At 42.4% G+C, this 16,247-nt stretch overlaps 1 protein-coding gene across 1 annotated transcript in view; it reads right to left on the reverse strand.

The window, feature by feature from the left end:
* Nucleotides 1-16,247, reverse strand: part of TAF6L (TATA-box binding protein associated factor 6 like) — a 229,050-nt gene that overhangs the window by 52,109 nt on the left and 160,694 nt on the right. Inside the window, exons 8-9 of the mRNA XM_086938108.1 lie at nt 11,321-11,415; nt 5,886-5,960 (exon numbers count right to left, since the gene is read on the reverse strand). Of these exons, the coding sequence (XP_086794234.1) occupies nt 5,886-5,960; nt 11,321-11,415 (170 nt within the window). The remainder of the gene's footprint in view (nt 1-5,885; nt 5,961-11,320; nt 11,416-16,247) is intronic.

Below are 16,247 nucleotides of genomic sequence, written 5' to 3' on the forward strand. Positions count from 1 at the left end.
ATACCAAGAAGGTAGCCAAGGAAGAGGCAGCTGAGGCTGAAGGTGGTACAGCTGAAGAGACTCCAGACGAGGGTCCAGATCTAGCTGACGTGATACTACCGAGCACCAGCCAAGACAAGTGGTTTCCAGCGGACGACCTGATTCTTGATCCAATAAGAACCAGAAAATATTCCTACCTAGATAGAGAGTGGGATAGTGAGGGTGAGACAGGATTAGAAGGGGAAGGTCAGGTTAACGAGAATCACATCAGACCTGATCAGGAAATAGGCCAAGTAGGGACAGATCAAGTCATCGACACTCCTCCAGAAACTCCTGAAACTGGAAAGGGACAGATAGTAATTAAAGCTGAAGTTCATGCGGAAGAAAATCAAGGGGTCGAAGTGCATGAACAGGAACAGATAGAAATAGACGAACGTGTTCAGGAACCAGAGTCCAAACTGGTTGAAATTAAAGATCAAATACAGAGCCTACCTGAACAAGGCCAGCTTAGAAACCAGGCAGAAGAAACCGATGAAAGACCTGGTCCTAGTGAGACAGGAAAAGAAAAAGACACTGCCACAACAATAGTGCCACAACGGAGTGAAAACAAGAGGGGTCACGAGGAAGGCCAAGTTTCCTCGACCACTAAAAGGCTCAAGAAAAAGGAGAGGCCAAAATATATAAAGAGACTGAAACTCAGACTGAAAACTGTAGAAGAGAAACTAGAAGACCGAAAAAGAGCTGCTAGTGAAAGACAAAGAGACGGAGCTCAGACAAATAGACGCAGTACCAGAGCGAAAAAGCTAAACAAAAACTATTGGAGTCCTGAATGGACCTTTTTGGTGTTGGAAGAGATCGACGACCCTGAAGGAAGTGACAGAAGTGATCACGATTCGAGTGAGGATCAGAGCTCTGAGGTAGAAGACCCACCCTGAAAAGGTGTATCTGCGTGAGCCTCTTGGAAAAGAAGCAAAGAAGGGTTGAAAAGCCACCTAGAAACAAAATGTCCGATTCAAATGTAAATGGAAGACCGAGAGGGAATTGTTGCAAAACTTGCTGTAAGATATGCTTATGCAGTGTAGCAATAGTTATAGTAATATGGATAGGACTAACAGTCTTTATACCTTTTATGATAAGTAAAGATCCTAACCTGTACCCTACTAAACCGATGACCCCAGATTCAGAAGTTGTAAATACTGTAGAAACACCAAAAAGTGTAGAAAGACGTGACGATGCAGTCAGCTTGAGACAAACACTACGTGATTTAGAAGCACCAGATGAGGATGGACTACATTTTCACCACATGAGAAACCGATCACATTTAAATGTCTTTGCAAATCTTTTAGTGCACTACGTAGAAGCTATGGAAATAGAAGATTGTTATGTCTGCATGAAGCTACCTACCTCTGTAGCTGAAGGCGTGACCTATCACCACTTACCTCTGACCTATGGAATTTCCTGTAGTATATTAGCAAGCTTATTTTACAGAAGCACTTTACAGTACTATTATTCAAACACTGACGTGATTTTTTCTGAACTGCCTATTCGGGGACACCTGAACCTAGTGCATGTCAGAAGTGAAGTGACTTGTTACATGGGAGAATACTTCCTGACTATAGGTGACATAGATTTAAATGAAGCTCGCAGAGAAAATTTGACTTGTTCATTACATGAGCAAGAGAAAATGTTCTTGAAAATGGCAGAAAAGAGAAGGGAGAGTTTCCAAAGAAAGGCCAATGATGAGAAACAGAAAACATGGGCTGAAAACATGGAGGGCACCTCAAATGGCGATGCAAGTCCTGCGCTGTTGTTGGATTTTGAACGGAAAGGGAAACTCTGTCTTCATAGAGAGAAGACTAGTTAACTTGTAATAGTACTAAAACACCCCTGTTCGTCATTAATATTACACTTTTCAGCACACGCGGGTGTCCTAGAGATGCTTGCATATGTGTTTACTAACCGTAACACCGCTTGCATACTACAGAATGGCCGCTTCGCAGAAATTCAGTCTGCGCATGCGTCGGTCATACCCACGTGATGTGACGCACTCGCAGATTTGGAGGGAGAAGTTCGCTCATGCGCATTGAAGCTGACATGGCCGCTTAAATTTAACCATGCAACCTGCTTGCCTCCGCTGCTTTGCATTTCTATCTATTTTCGCATAAACACTAAACGCTATAGTTATTATGAAGTAAGGGGTATAGAATAGATTATCATGGTGTACAGTGTATTCTATTTTTCCGTGTTATTAATTTGTTTTCGCTTACTTTTCATGTATCACGCATCCATGGGCCTGGGTGAGGGAACAAACTCCATATTGAAACCCGTTCCGACCCTGTCACGTGACGAGGGAAAACCCACACTGCCCAGAAGCCGAACCAAGCCAGCTGGCTTCTGAAGCAAGATGCGCCTGGGAACCTACCTTGGTCCTAGGAGAAGATGCTGCTATCTACCTAAATTTTGTTACATTGTTTCTGTCTACTGTATGCAACCATTGTTTTTCCATACTCCTATGCCTGGGAACAAGAATGTAGGGGGCGGATATGAAAAATTAAATATTCATTGTGGGAACGTAGAATTTAGGAGGTAATAGTGACCTAATCACCTCTCCTGACCAATCATAAGTAGGGACCCTGTCACTTGCAACATTTGTGGGTGGTCTGGGAACCCAAGAAGGGTATAACTAGCCTACTTAGTTAGGGAAAATTGTCCGACTTGTCTGAATAACTGACCTGTCACCGACCCCACAACTCTATAGGTGATTGATACAGAGAGCTGCGGAGCGCTCGGTCTAAAATTTTTCACAAACTCCAAGGGGTGGAAATAGTCTTAAGTGCTGGCGAAGCACTTTGCTGGGGGATTCGAGAACCCAATCGGGGTTACTGGCGGATTTCGTGCAGTGAGGGGGTAACGCAGGCGTTGCATCCGAAGCTGTAGGGGTTGGTCGTGCCCTTTGATGAGCCCAGTCCTGACCCAAAACCTGAGGGGTATCCTGTCCTGAATTTCCGTGAGCTGCTATCTGCTCACCTACTGGCATCCTAAATCCTTGAGGGTCCTTGTCCTCGTCCTTTCCCGAAGCTGACCCGTGGCCAGGGTTAGTCCTCATCCCGTCTTAGGTAAATATACCTGTGGGTGTCCGTCCACTATCTTTCCTTCCTGCTCTTAAATAAAGCCTCTATGCCCATGATATTTTCTCTCTGATCTCTCCACTGATGCATTTGCAAATTGTTTGTTAGCATGTTCCATTTTTTCCCTTTCCTTTAGGATATATTCGAAACTGTTTTTGCTTAAATCCCAGTGTGGTGAATAATAATTAATGTGTGAGGACTAAGCTAGATAGAATAAGATTAGGGCTTGAATCACTTCTAAGCTAATAGAAATTCGCTGACTAATGTGTTTTAAACTTGCCATCCCTAGTTTAAGCCTAAACTGAATAGCATGTTCCCTGTTACCCTTACCCTCTAGAAAACCCTGTTGCCCTAAATGGTGTTATCCCTCATTCACAGTTATATTGTCTTTTTGATTCTGCTTATTGATGTCTTTATCAGCATTTGCCTTATAATTTTGTCACTTTAAATTTTACATTTCGATATAAAGATTTTAAAACGCCCCAGGTGTCTGTGGTCATTCAGAAAAGTACAATCTGATGTTATGTGAATAAACCTAGTGTTGTCTTTGAAGTGTTATCACCTGTCCTCAAGCTCCTGATCCATCAGGAGGTAAGTGCCTGTGGTAAGTCAGGTACTATGGTAATAGTGTTACAGGAAACACACATAGAATACTGATAGTGGCGTGTAAAGTCACCCGACTTACAAAATTGTATGTCGTAATCGCGTCATGGGCCCAAGTGCGTGAAAATCGGGTAAACTCTGAGCCGGGTGACCTGCGCGCTCTATCACTTACAACTCAGCCGTTTACCTTTCGTTACACCATACCCCGCTCTCAAAGGCCACTACTGAAAAAGCCTTCATACTCCTGAACAACACAAAAGCGACCAACTTCCATCACCAATTGTGGGGAGATGAGATACATCCAAATCCAATCTTGCACAGTCGTCTGCCACGGTTACATACTAACAAAATCTGTGTGCACACTTTATAAAATGAGTGTGTCTCTCAATCTACCAATTTCACTGCCGATTGTAAAATATAGTGGTTTTATACCACCTCCGAAACTCCTCCTATACCCTCCTACAACACCTGTGTGCTGTTAACTAAACAAGTTCGTCATTCCTTCTGTTGGAATACTGCTTTGTAAAATAAGACAAATAAGAGGGTAAGGGGTTTAGGTATTACAAGTTAGGTATGGTTAACGAGATAAGGCTTTACAAGTAAGATTGTAAACGGTTTAGGATAATGGGCAAGGGGCTAATGGTGTAAAGGTAAATAATTAAAGGAAAGAGAAGGTTAAAGGACAATGGTTACAGGTAAGGGGTTCGGATTAAGGATTTGAATTGGAGTAAAGGGTGAAAGGGGCAAGAGAGTGGACAGGTATTGTGCAGTGGGTAGAGTTAAGCGTAAGGTTTTAAGTATGAGAGAATTAGTGATTTGGGGGTAAGCCGTTTAGGGTAAGGATGGAGGTTATGCATGTAAAGTTAAGGGATTAGGGCGCATACTTATGGGCAAGTGTAAACATATAAAGTAAATAGGAGAGGTTAAAGCTGTAAAGATAAGAAGTAAGTGGTTATAGTTAAAAAGGGTGAGTGGCAAGGAGGTCACAGGTTAAGGGTGTAAAGGTTTAAGAGTAACCTGATAAGTATTTACAAGGTTCATTATTTATGGAAGTGAAGCAAATTAAACATAAAAAGGTAATTGAACAAACAATGAGATGGTGTCAATAACATTGCTAAAAAAGGGGCTTTCTCACTGAATGGCCAGCAAATTGTAAAAAATGAAAACGCTTCAATGAGATGGTCGAAAATAAATAGCATGCGAGGAAACCGTATTTATCTAGATTGGAGGTGTAAGTAGAGGAGTCAATGAAGCTCAAGCACAGTATTCCTTTAAGGAAATGCGTAAAATTCAAGACCCTATTATTGGTCTGCAGAGCTTTTATAAACATAGGGCTCTCCTCCTGAGAACGTCTGCTTACCTACTTCTATCTTCTTAAAATCTATCACTTAATTCTTTCTTCTTTAAAATCAGAAAATGCAGGCCCTTCCAGATCCATGCAGCCATATTTTGTACTTGCCTTCCAAAACCTTTATGGAATGAAGACCGTCATCTAAAGCTTAGAAATATGTTCTAGATCTGGCTTCACCACATACTCTAGCACCGCCTCAACATAAATAGGGATTTAGAGTTTACCCCACTTCCTCTTTAGATGACCAAAATGCCTTTTGGGCATACATACATACGAACAGAAACATTAATACAGCACATAACATAAGCTAACAACATCCATACAAGCAAGCAAGGTGCCCAAGGCCCATTCTGTTAACTGCACCTTTGAAAGATGTTGTCCAGTAACACCAGTCTTAGAAGGCAACAATGTAAACACCAATATTAACAATATAAAATTACTCAGTGGCCAGAAAGCCATGTGCAGAAGTTACCAAATGTACACAACAATAAACCTGAAATGACCTATAAAAAGAGGCACCATGTTTCACTAGAACCAGCTTACTTCACTAGATTGAAGCTGAGCCAGGCAGATAAAAGTGCAGAGCAGATGAGCCTATGGTTGATATCATTTCTGAATATCCAAAAATGCAGCAGATACACTGAAAGACAGAGCATAGAATTCTTAGCACTATGGTATACAGGTATAATTTGATGGAGCCAAGGAGTGATATGTGTCCTGGCGAGTAGAATTATACATTCCTGAAAGTATCAAAACTCTCTGGTCTGGTGCAGTGCATGCACCATTTGCACTAGCAACCCCTCTCCTTCTGCCCTATAACTTACCCCACTGACGACATAGACGAAGTATGGGAGCAGGGCTGCAATCTTTGAGTTGGTTTGTAAGTCTTGTAAGGCGACCTGTAAAAATAGAGACAACTATGTTACGGCAACAGAGAAAATGTGCAATCGTATAGTAGGGAGCAAAAATAAGGTCTGGACATTGGGAAATAACCCTGACAATCTGCATTTGTTATCCAGGGCTTTTGCAAAAAATCAGCATTCATTACAAAATATATATATATATATATATATATATTTCTTCAATTAAAAAAAAAATCACTGGGATGCCAGGGATAAATTGATATTAGCAGTGGCTTGTAACAAAGCTTGTTCTACACAAATATTGAAGTGGTCCCACATACTGTGGAACACTGTGGAGTGAGATAAACTTATATATTCATTAATTCAACAAAGGGAAACAATTTCAGAACTTAGAAGCAGGGCCGGCTCTAAGGCAGTGCGACTGGTGCCACTGCCCCGGGTGCTGACTGTTCGTGGGGGCGCCTGTTTGGAAGTATTTTATGGTTTTGAAAGCACCTGCTAATGCATTGCTGGCCTCCGCAATTTTCATACAAAAATAAAAATGTCAAGATAACTCGATGATTAATGTTCTTCCTGGAGAGAGAATGAGTTTTGTCAAGTGGAAGTTTTAGCTCATTTTATGGAAGCACAGAGGGTTCATGTGCCTGCAACAAAAAATGTGGACCATGCAGCTCACAAAGTGCATATAGTTTAAATAGGTCAGTTCTTTTGCCAGAGAGATCATTTTGTTACTAGCAGTGTAGATGTTAAAATCCTAAAATGGAACAGTGAGCTAATAACTGTCATCAAAGAGCTGCATGTAAACTGCAAGGAATAGATTAGAGCATTATGATGTTTTCCTCCATCTTTCATCAGTCTAATATTTCGAAAAAGGTTCGTTTTGGTAAAACAAATAATCCTTATTATTAAATGTAACCCCCCAACCATGCGGTTAGGTCTGTATCTCTCCAGACCAAGCACTCTTAAGCTATCCTGCCTACCAGTATGGATGACATGCAACTCCTACACCTTGTAGTCCTCTGTATTATGTAACATTTCCTATAGACTGATTTACACACCTACGATGGATTGTCTCTGTCTATGTTTTGTGATGTACAGTGCTCTGACACCTTACACTGGTATAGGTGGCGGTATTAAATACATCTGGGAGAGTGTGGTTATGGAGACTTGAGGGGGGTACTGTTAAAGGGTAGTAGTGTGGGAGTCTGTGGGAGGCACCCGTGAAGGGTGCCAACAAACATTGTTGCACAGGGTGCCACCAGCGCTAAAGCCGGCCCTGCTTAGAAGCCATTGAGTGACTACTTCACTAGAACAGACAGAGCATTCACATCAACACGAAGATTTAAAACATTTGATTTATACTGTTAATGTGTGGAGAGCAGTCTGTAAAGAATCAGAGGGCATGGGAATAGTCATTCATTTGTGGGCAGGTGGTGGGGGCACTGAAATGTCCTAGCAGGATGGAGCTATTGCATGCTTCAAAGTGATTCAAAGGGGTATGTAATCGGAGCTAATAATATTGTTGATTTTGTGTTCTTAGTTGGGGTTCACATAGGAGAAAAATTAAGGTATACTTGAGGCATTTGTTTTTTAAAATATAAATGTTTTAACACTGTGGAAATGTTATCCATAATTAACAATTGTAAAATTTCTTTCTGCTTGAGAACATTTAAGATGAACCTAAAAACATTTTAGTGATTTCATCCAGTGTATTTCTTATTGTGTGCTTTGAGCTTGTCTGTTAACTAGCAAACTTTTACATGAAATCTGGATTGTAGTACGTGTAGATAATGCAAGTGAACATATGGCTGTATGTCCATGATTACTTACTTTTTGATTCTGTGAAATAGGTTGGACCCAAACGACTGCCTGACAACAAATTGGTCCCATGATATTTTAACATATTTTATCCTATTTTTTACATTACAGATTGATTAGGTGTTAATTAATGTATACAATAAAGGTATTTAATGATTGATGAATAAATAACAGCGCTGTTAATCTGAAGGTGTGTGGTGTTTATGCAGTCTTAAAAAATAAACAATGTATGAAAAAAATGTTACTCCTACATCTAATTCTGTTTCATCGAGACTCATATTTTAATCAACATACCATAGGACAAAAGCACATTTATGCTCAGCCTAAAAATTGTTCAGTTCACTTTCAAGTTTTCTAGAAGATCATATGGAGCCCATGGGTTTAGCCAATGGTAGGCCTAGTAAGTGATACAGGATTCCCCTTCCACTTGTTACCTCTGTTCTCTCTACTTTTCCCTTTATTCTGACTAACAGAAATTCAGAAGTGTGATGTTATACCACTGGTCACCCAATACGAGATCCATCGGATCAATTCTATTTTTCGGTAGAATTAATGTTTTGTCCATTATATGCTGATCCCAGAATAGATTTTTTAAGCCTCGTCAGATAGCATTTGGATGGCCTGAAATGTTTACAAAATCTACCCACGAAATAAGTATGTTTTGCAGTTCTTCATTTCATAAGGCAATTAATATCAATCAGTAAGAGATATGAGATGGTCCTACTGTGACAAGGAAAATGCCACCCTCTGCATTTGCACTTTATTTTTATAGTACTGTAATACTCCTTTAGGCTGGTTTTTAATGTTCCTGGAGGAAAAAATAATGGTTTATCATTTCTTGTCATTGCAACTATTGTTTCTCCAGTAACCATTACACAGTTTTTGCACCTTTGTGGGAAACATAGGTATTACCAGGTGATTGTTTAAATATTTAAGAACAATTACTTGTACTGTACAATTGTATTGCTGACTTTTATGGCATTGGTGAATAAAGTTTAACTTCACTTGACTGGAACAATGTTCTTGGGCTTCAATTCGTTCAATACTTTCACACCAAAGAAGTTCTTCAAATGTGAATATAAAAATGCAGAAAAATGAATAACGTGATATCCCCCAATCTCATTGACTATAAATCAGAGCAGTAAATTAAAAACCACATATTTAACTTTTTTTATCTTATTTTTTTGGTTTTGTGATTCTAGATACTTGCCTAACAAGCAAATAGCTGAGGAAAATAGCAAAGTAGGGAATTACGTTGAGACAATGGTTAGCTTTGTTTAATGTCATGAACATTTAATGAACAATCAAAGCATAACTGTTAAATAACGAAAATAAAGTGCTGTGAGTGGAATACATTTTATTAATGAAGCTTACTTTTACATCCCTATCTGTGGCCCCCACAGTAAAAAGATAATGTGTATGGTACATATCATCAATTACCGTTAGAAGGAGTATATTCACAAATTTCCAGTTGACTGACTTGTCAGAGGTCCTGTGCTGCAAGCCACCCTGAAGTGTTAAAGTATGGTTTAGTATTTTTTCTGGGCCTCCTTGTGAACAAGACAATGCCCACTGTAATCTATTGCATCTTCTACTGTTGGGGTAGTTCAGGGAACATACATGCACCAGACTATCTTTTCTAATAAACAGGATACTAGCCCTGCTGAGTACCTTTTATTCATGACGGATTGGTTATAGAAAGCCTGTAGCCTCCTCGTCCTCTCAGTGCAAGTAGTTCTTTTAAAAGCAAGCTTGGATGTATGCTACTGTGCTTTGTACATGATTGGGAATGAAAGACGTAATTCCGGTGCACTATGAAAGCCAGGTTGTTTCAAAGCAACATAGTGGAAGTAAAATGTACTGTGATTAGTTCCAAGGGCTCTCCTTCCATCGGTTTGATGGTGTGGTGAGAGTATTTTCTTACATTATGACTAGCATGTCTACTTCAACAAGCAAGATGGTACTCCCAACTTTGTTGTTTATTTGTTAAATCAGGGGATTTTTATCTCAGCACCCATCTAGCAGGGCCTTGAACCTGCTGGTGGAGGCTCAGCAGACTTTTTCATTTACTTCCTCAAATGAGAGCTATATAAGAGGTTTCTCCCGTCCTGTTCCAGAGGTAGTTTGGCTCGAACGTTAGTGGGACAGAAAGACTACTTATCGGTAACAAGAGTACTGCAGGTTATCTTTTATAGATTCCCCCGTTGTGCATAGTAAGACATCTGATTGTTAAGCATGGAATGGCATTTTTAAATTTTAAGTGAGGGTGCTGACCCAAGCCGTGCCTTACAATACATTTCTATGGTATTAAACTGAAGCCCACAATGCTGCAGATTTTAGATGGCGTCTTCATATTGTATTTTTCCTGGACAACTGCGCAAGAGAGATCATATAGTGGTTTACTAAACAGCCAGATCCCTTTTTCTCCCCTGCAGAAATGATGGGCCAGCCACATGCAAATGTATTATGCATATATGCTGCAAAACTATTGTTATAGATAAATAATGTTTTGTTTTGCAGTGTCAATCTATTACAGTCATCGGCTAAAATTATTCCTCATTTACAGTGGAGGCAGGAGTGACGATGAAATAGGAGCTAGCAAGTTTTTCAATATGGTCTGCCCTTCTACTGCTTCTTGGTGTCTATCAATGCATACATAATGCTTAGTTAATACATGTACTTATGGAACTTCTTACAAATTTGCAAATGACAGGAAATTAATAAACATTAGGATTGCTGCTTTTTTCATATTTAATGCGAGCTCACTGTCTCAAGAGTGTTCTATCGGTCAATGTGTAAAAAGGTGGTTCCAAAACCTTTTAAGAACCACGACCGACTTCTTAGAATTGTTTATTTGCCCCCTAATTCTCTGACAAAATATTTTTTCCTGGAGTTAGCTTGTTATCATTATCAGACCATTATTAATCATCATATTTGCAGATGTAAATGTACAGGAATTTATATAGCGCAAATCACCACTGGTTTCTAAGCGCTTGCTTAGGGAACCCGTCCTGTGAGATAACCCCGGCAGGGTATCCGCAAGGTGAAAGCCAGGCATCCCGCCGCGAAGGGCCGTTGTGGAGATTAAGCACGCTATTGCCCAGAGTCTCAGAGTGTGAACCTGTGAATCGAGTAGGCACCGGAGCGAGAATTGTCGAATCCATGGACCTTTTTTTTTTTTAGGACTCAAGACCCCGCCAAGCCGGGAATTGAACCCTGGTTCCAGGTCTGCCTCCTCTAACCAGTGAGCCACACTTCTCCACAGATAAAGCATTATGTGGGTTATGTGACGAATTGTATGTGAATACTGTGCACTGTTTGAAAGAATGTCTTATGAAATTAGGTTTAAAAAATATGTCTCTATTTTGATGGAATTTATTGCATTTGTCAAAATATAATTCTGAATATTTTCCACCTGTGCTAAGCAGACATAACACTGTCTGTGCTACAGTATGCAGCAGAGTTTAGACAGCAGGACAACAACATTTGGACCTAAAATAGGTACTTGTAAACAAAGCCATCAGCAACACGAACTACGCATTTAGGTCAGGAAAAGCTGCACATGGTCATGTACTGACCTTCATAAGTTGGGGGTCATCTCCCAGGACAGCACGGGTGACTTGTTGGTAATATTTTAACAGATCATCGGACAGTACTGAGACTGCACTGGGAACTGGAAGGAAGCAAAAAGCATACACGTGAGCAAACAATGCAACCTCAACGGACTTGTGATATGAAAGGATTACTGCCATGGGAGTCAAGAGTGGGGGGCGGACATGGAAGAGAAAGCCTTGGTGAAGACAAAACATATGGAGGCAGGGCATAGAGCACACAAGTTAATCTCCTTAGCTGGCCTCCTGCTTACTCTCTTCCTTCCTTTAGCAGTCCCCGATTATTGTGCCACAACTTCCCAGACCTCTCCTACCCGCATTCATCTTGGCCTCTCTTCACATCCTACCCTACTTCTGCCCTTTCTCTTACCTTTCTCTTATCCCTAACCGTTCCATCTTTTCTAGTCAAAGTGTTTTACTCCAAGTTCTCCATTCATTGTCCTCCATCTTGTTATTCCATCTCAGACTCACTTTACCCACCCCCCCTTTGTATCATCCACTTGAATTCCAAGGTACCAACCTCCTGCCCTTTCATCTCGCCTTGTTTTTCATATCTCACTTTGTTACTACCACACTACTTCAAGTAAATCTTGGCTCCTTTCTACTCGAGGATTCTCCAGCTCGAGTTTATTCTCACTTGCATTTCCATAGATCCTCTTTCTTGCAGTTCTTACTTATGCCCAGTCTCCTAAACCTGCTGCCCCTCACTCCTCAATCCCAAATGACATTCAGCTTGATGTGTTCTTTTATTTACTGCTCTTTCCTCTATGCATCGTACTGACACTGGATTCAAACCACTGTCATTCTCCTTTTAACTGTAAAAGTCTCTGCTGGTTATTAGTTGGTGTTATGTGAGGAGTTAACCCGACTATGCCTTTTTTCCTGTTGTACAGTGAGCTGAAGAGAGAAATCTGGAAATCAAGAGGTGTTGGATTTGTGAGAGAAGGCAGTCTGTGCTTGAATGCTCACGGGTGCTTTTGAGAGGTTACCCATGTACAGAAAGCTCTACTTCAGATGGTCATCTCTACTGTAATTTGCTGTGATGCTGGGCCTCTGAGTGTTGAAGTCAAGGTCTCATCCACTCCAGTGGCAGTTCATTTGGTCAGACTTGAATTATTTCTGTTCTAGCTGCAACTCACTTATTAGTCGAGACATGTTACCCTGGCAAATGTTTTTACGCCAAATGTAATGTTTTTTTATTGATTTTATTGCAAACCAATGATACTCCAAAGAATACAAAGCCAACAAAAACATACACATCCTATCATGGCCTCCTATACAATATGCACTTAAAAAACAATACTCAAAATTAATAATAACAATATAAAAAAAGAATATAAAAAGACATAAAATAGACATGGCTCCGACACAGTTCAAGCACTACCAAATGCATCAGCCCGTACCCCATAGCTGCAACTCCCATAATGCAACTATCGACAGTGAGAATAATGACCATACAACATAAAATTATGCAATACAGACCTAATGAACAACAATTTACCTACCCCAAAACGAAAAGAAAAGGGAAGACAATACTATGAATCACAATAATGCATATCTATTGCCGGCACCTCCCTCCACTCCGCCGAAAAGATCCAGCTGTATCACACTGCAATGGCACCGCACCTGAGCACCTCGCTCTCTCAGACTGCAGTCGTGTAGACCAAACCCTGATTAACTGAGTAGAATAATCGTAAAGGTTCCCAAATGTCCCTTGGCCGCGAACTGACCGGCAACTCCTCTGCATATGTGTTGAGATTATCACGACAGTAGACTGAATCTGCCAACCATGCCTTAAGTGTGGGTCTGTACCCCCCCCCCCCCCCCCCCCCCCCCCACCAATGTGAGGGCCACTCTGCGCGCCGCCAAGAGCAACGTCAATCGTACAAAGGTGCCCACAATTCCACGGACCTGAGGTACGCAACAGAGCAGACACACCAGCGGAGTGCATCGCACATTTACAGCAACAATCTCCTGTATACCACCTATCAGCTCATTTCAGAACACATTCACTTTCCGACAGCCCCACGCCAGATGCATGAAATCTGCCCCATCTTGTCCACATCGAATACAGCAGGCAGTCTCTCGCAAGCCATACTTACACAGCTGCGCCGGCGTATAATACACTTGATTTATAAATTTAAAGTGGATGATCCGGAGGTTGGCACTCATACTAAGTTTCCCTGTCATGCTACATATGTATTTCCAATTTTCCTCTGTGATATCATTCAACAGACACTCGTTCCACCTTTCCCAGCTCTTGTCCGACCCAGCCACTGTTTCATCTTTAATCATCTTATATAGTCTAGAGACCAACTTTTTATTAGTGGGAGTGGAAAGCACAAACTGCAGCGACAACAGCTCGGGGGGTTCTAGTGGATATGTGGTGTAGTGCCTCTTGATCGCATGTCGCAATCTGTGCACTGGGAAACGAAATAAAAGCGACTGGCTACTGACATACTGTAGCGACTCCGCTGGTATGATCGTCCCCTGTGGTTATACATCCTGCATGTGCACAATGCCGGCTTCCCGCAATAGTCTTGTAGAGGAACCCTCATGCGTGATCGACAAATCGGCATGCTGTTCAAGGGGCATGAGCGATGCATATAACGGCAGTTTCCGTGCTAATCGCCCTATGTTCTCTCATGCCAAGATCGTAGCGTCGATCGCATTGATCTCTGACCTCGGTGTGCCACGTGCTCTGTGAGTAATAATACTGTGTAGCGGAATCGGAGCAGCATCTCCCTCCTCAACTGCTACGAGTGGGGTAAAAGCGTGTGGTCTGTACCAGTAGTACGCGTATTGGGCCTGCGCACTCAAGTAGTACACATATAAATCTGGAGCTGCAAAACCGCCATGCTCGTACCCCTTCGTAAGAATATACAACTGCACTCTCGCTGCTTTACCCCCCCACACTAAACGGAGCAGCTGGCTGCGCAGGTTTTGGAAAAAAACCTTTGTGAGTGGTATAGAAATGTTTATGAAGAAATATAGAAACCTTGGTAGCACGACCATCTTAACGATTGCAATTCGTTCTGCCAATGAAAGCGGCAGCGTAATCCAGACATTCACCCATTCCTCGAGTTTTGAACATGCCCTGCCATTATTTTTCCCAAATCACCACCTCCGGCTCGCGATGCACCCAGACACCCAGATATTTGACTGGATCCGTTTCCCAAACCAGCGGGAACTCAAGGCTAGGTTTCGTGGTGCTCATCGTCAATGGAATAATGTACGATTTGTCCCAGTTAATGTGAAGTTCCGAGATATAACCAAAGCGGACATATTCCTTAAGTAGTTGCGTTAATGGATGGCAGGGCAGACTGACCGGCTTCACTCCTTTGTATGAATCCGATATGTTGGGCAGACTATGGCACACCAAGGGCTTTGACAAATGGGACCTCATTGGCATCACTAGGGTGGAGGATGTGATTTCCAAAGGGACCATCAAGACCTTCCCCCAGCTACAGACTGAGTACCAGCTGGGTGCCTCGGAGTTCTTCCGATATGCCCAGCTGAGGCATGCCTTACTTTCTGCTATGACCCCTGGGGAGGATATCCCGGAAAGCTCACCGCTGGAGGACAGAGTGCTGGACGGCCATATGCTCGATAGCGCAATCTCACTGTCCTACAAAAAACTAATTAATGTTCGCACTGACCTTCTCCTTGGGTTGCGAGACCAGTGGGTGGCGGATGGCCTGGAAATCGACGAGGAGGACTGGCAGAGTGCAGTGTCCTCCCCTAAGGAGGTTGCCATCTCATCTCGGCTTCGTCTGGTCCAATTTAAGATCCTGCACAGGGTATACGTTACTGCCCCCCGCCTTATACACATGGGTTACTCGCCCGACGGCCTCTGTCGTCGAGGCTGTGGTGCCCTTGCTACCTTCTTACACATCTTGTGGGAATGTCCGGCCATAGCGTCCTACTGGAGGAGGATTCACAGGGTCATGAGCGAAGTGTTGGGAGTGGGGATTGCGGCTGAAGCTCGTAGGTGCCTCCTCAACATTTGGGAGCCAACAGATCACAACACAGCCCAAACTCAGTGGGTGACCCTAGGCAATATGGTGGCCAAGAGAGACATCGCTCAGAGGTGGGGGGCCAACACGGCACCCCTGGTGGTACAATGGAAGGCCAACATGGATTGGTGTATGTTCCGGGAGAAGACTGTCTATGTAGCCAGGGGTAAACCTAACAAATGGAACAGGGTGTGGGGTGCTTGGAACTCTTACCGGGGTGATGTGTGTCTGCCGCCCGAGCCTGTTTCATTGGATGAGCACCTGTCACTGTGACCTATGACACCGACTGTGTACGATACCGGATTGATCCTGTTTTCCCCCCCCCCTCCTATCATCCTCCACTCTTCTGTACTTCTGAGCTGCTGGTCTCTTTCTCCTCCCGGCCTTCTATTCCTTGCTGTATTCTTCTCCCATTGCCACTCTTCGGCGCCATTTGGCGTCTTCTTCCTATTGTTATAAAATTATAAAATAAACCTATAATTTCCTGCCGTACCTGACTTGCACTACTATGCTCTGCCTATTATGCTGCCTTGCCTCCGGCATGTTAGGCTGAATAGCTGTGTGCTCTTGTGAAATAAAGGTTTTCAAAAATTAAAAAAAATAAATAAATAAGTCGTTGCGTTAAATAATTATTCGGTTCCCTCACAAACAGAACCATATAATCCGCATATAGCGATATCGCCACCGGCCTATGATTAAAATTAAGCGCCGTTTCCCGGTGTCTCTGACGTATCACACAGGCCAACGGCTCAAGTACTATCGCAAACAGCAACGGCGACAGCGGGCACCCTTGCCTAGTGCCTCTCTCAATGCAAAATGACTCAAGACGTCAGCCTACCTACTCGTATCCATGCACGCGGCATCGTATAAAGAACTTT

Source organism: Lissotriton vulgaris, chromosome 9 (genome assembly GCF_964263255.1).
Source record: "Lissotriton vulgaris chromosome 9, aLisVul1.2, whole genome shotgun sequence".
Classification (NCBI taxonomy): domain Eukaryota; kingdom Metazoa; phylum Chordata; class Amphibia; order Caudata; family Salamandridae; genus Lissotriton; species Lissotriton vulgaris.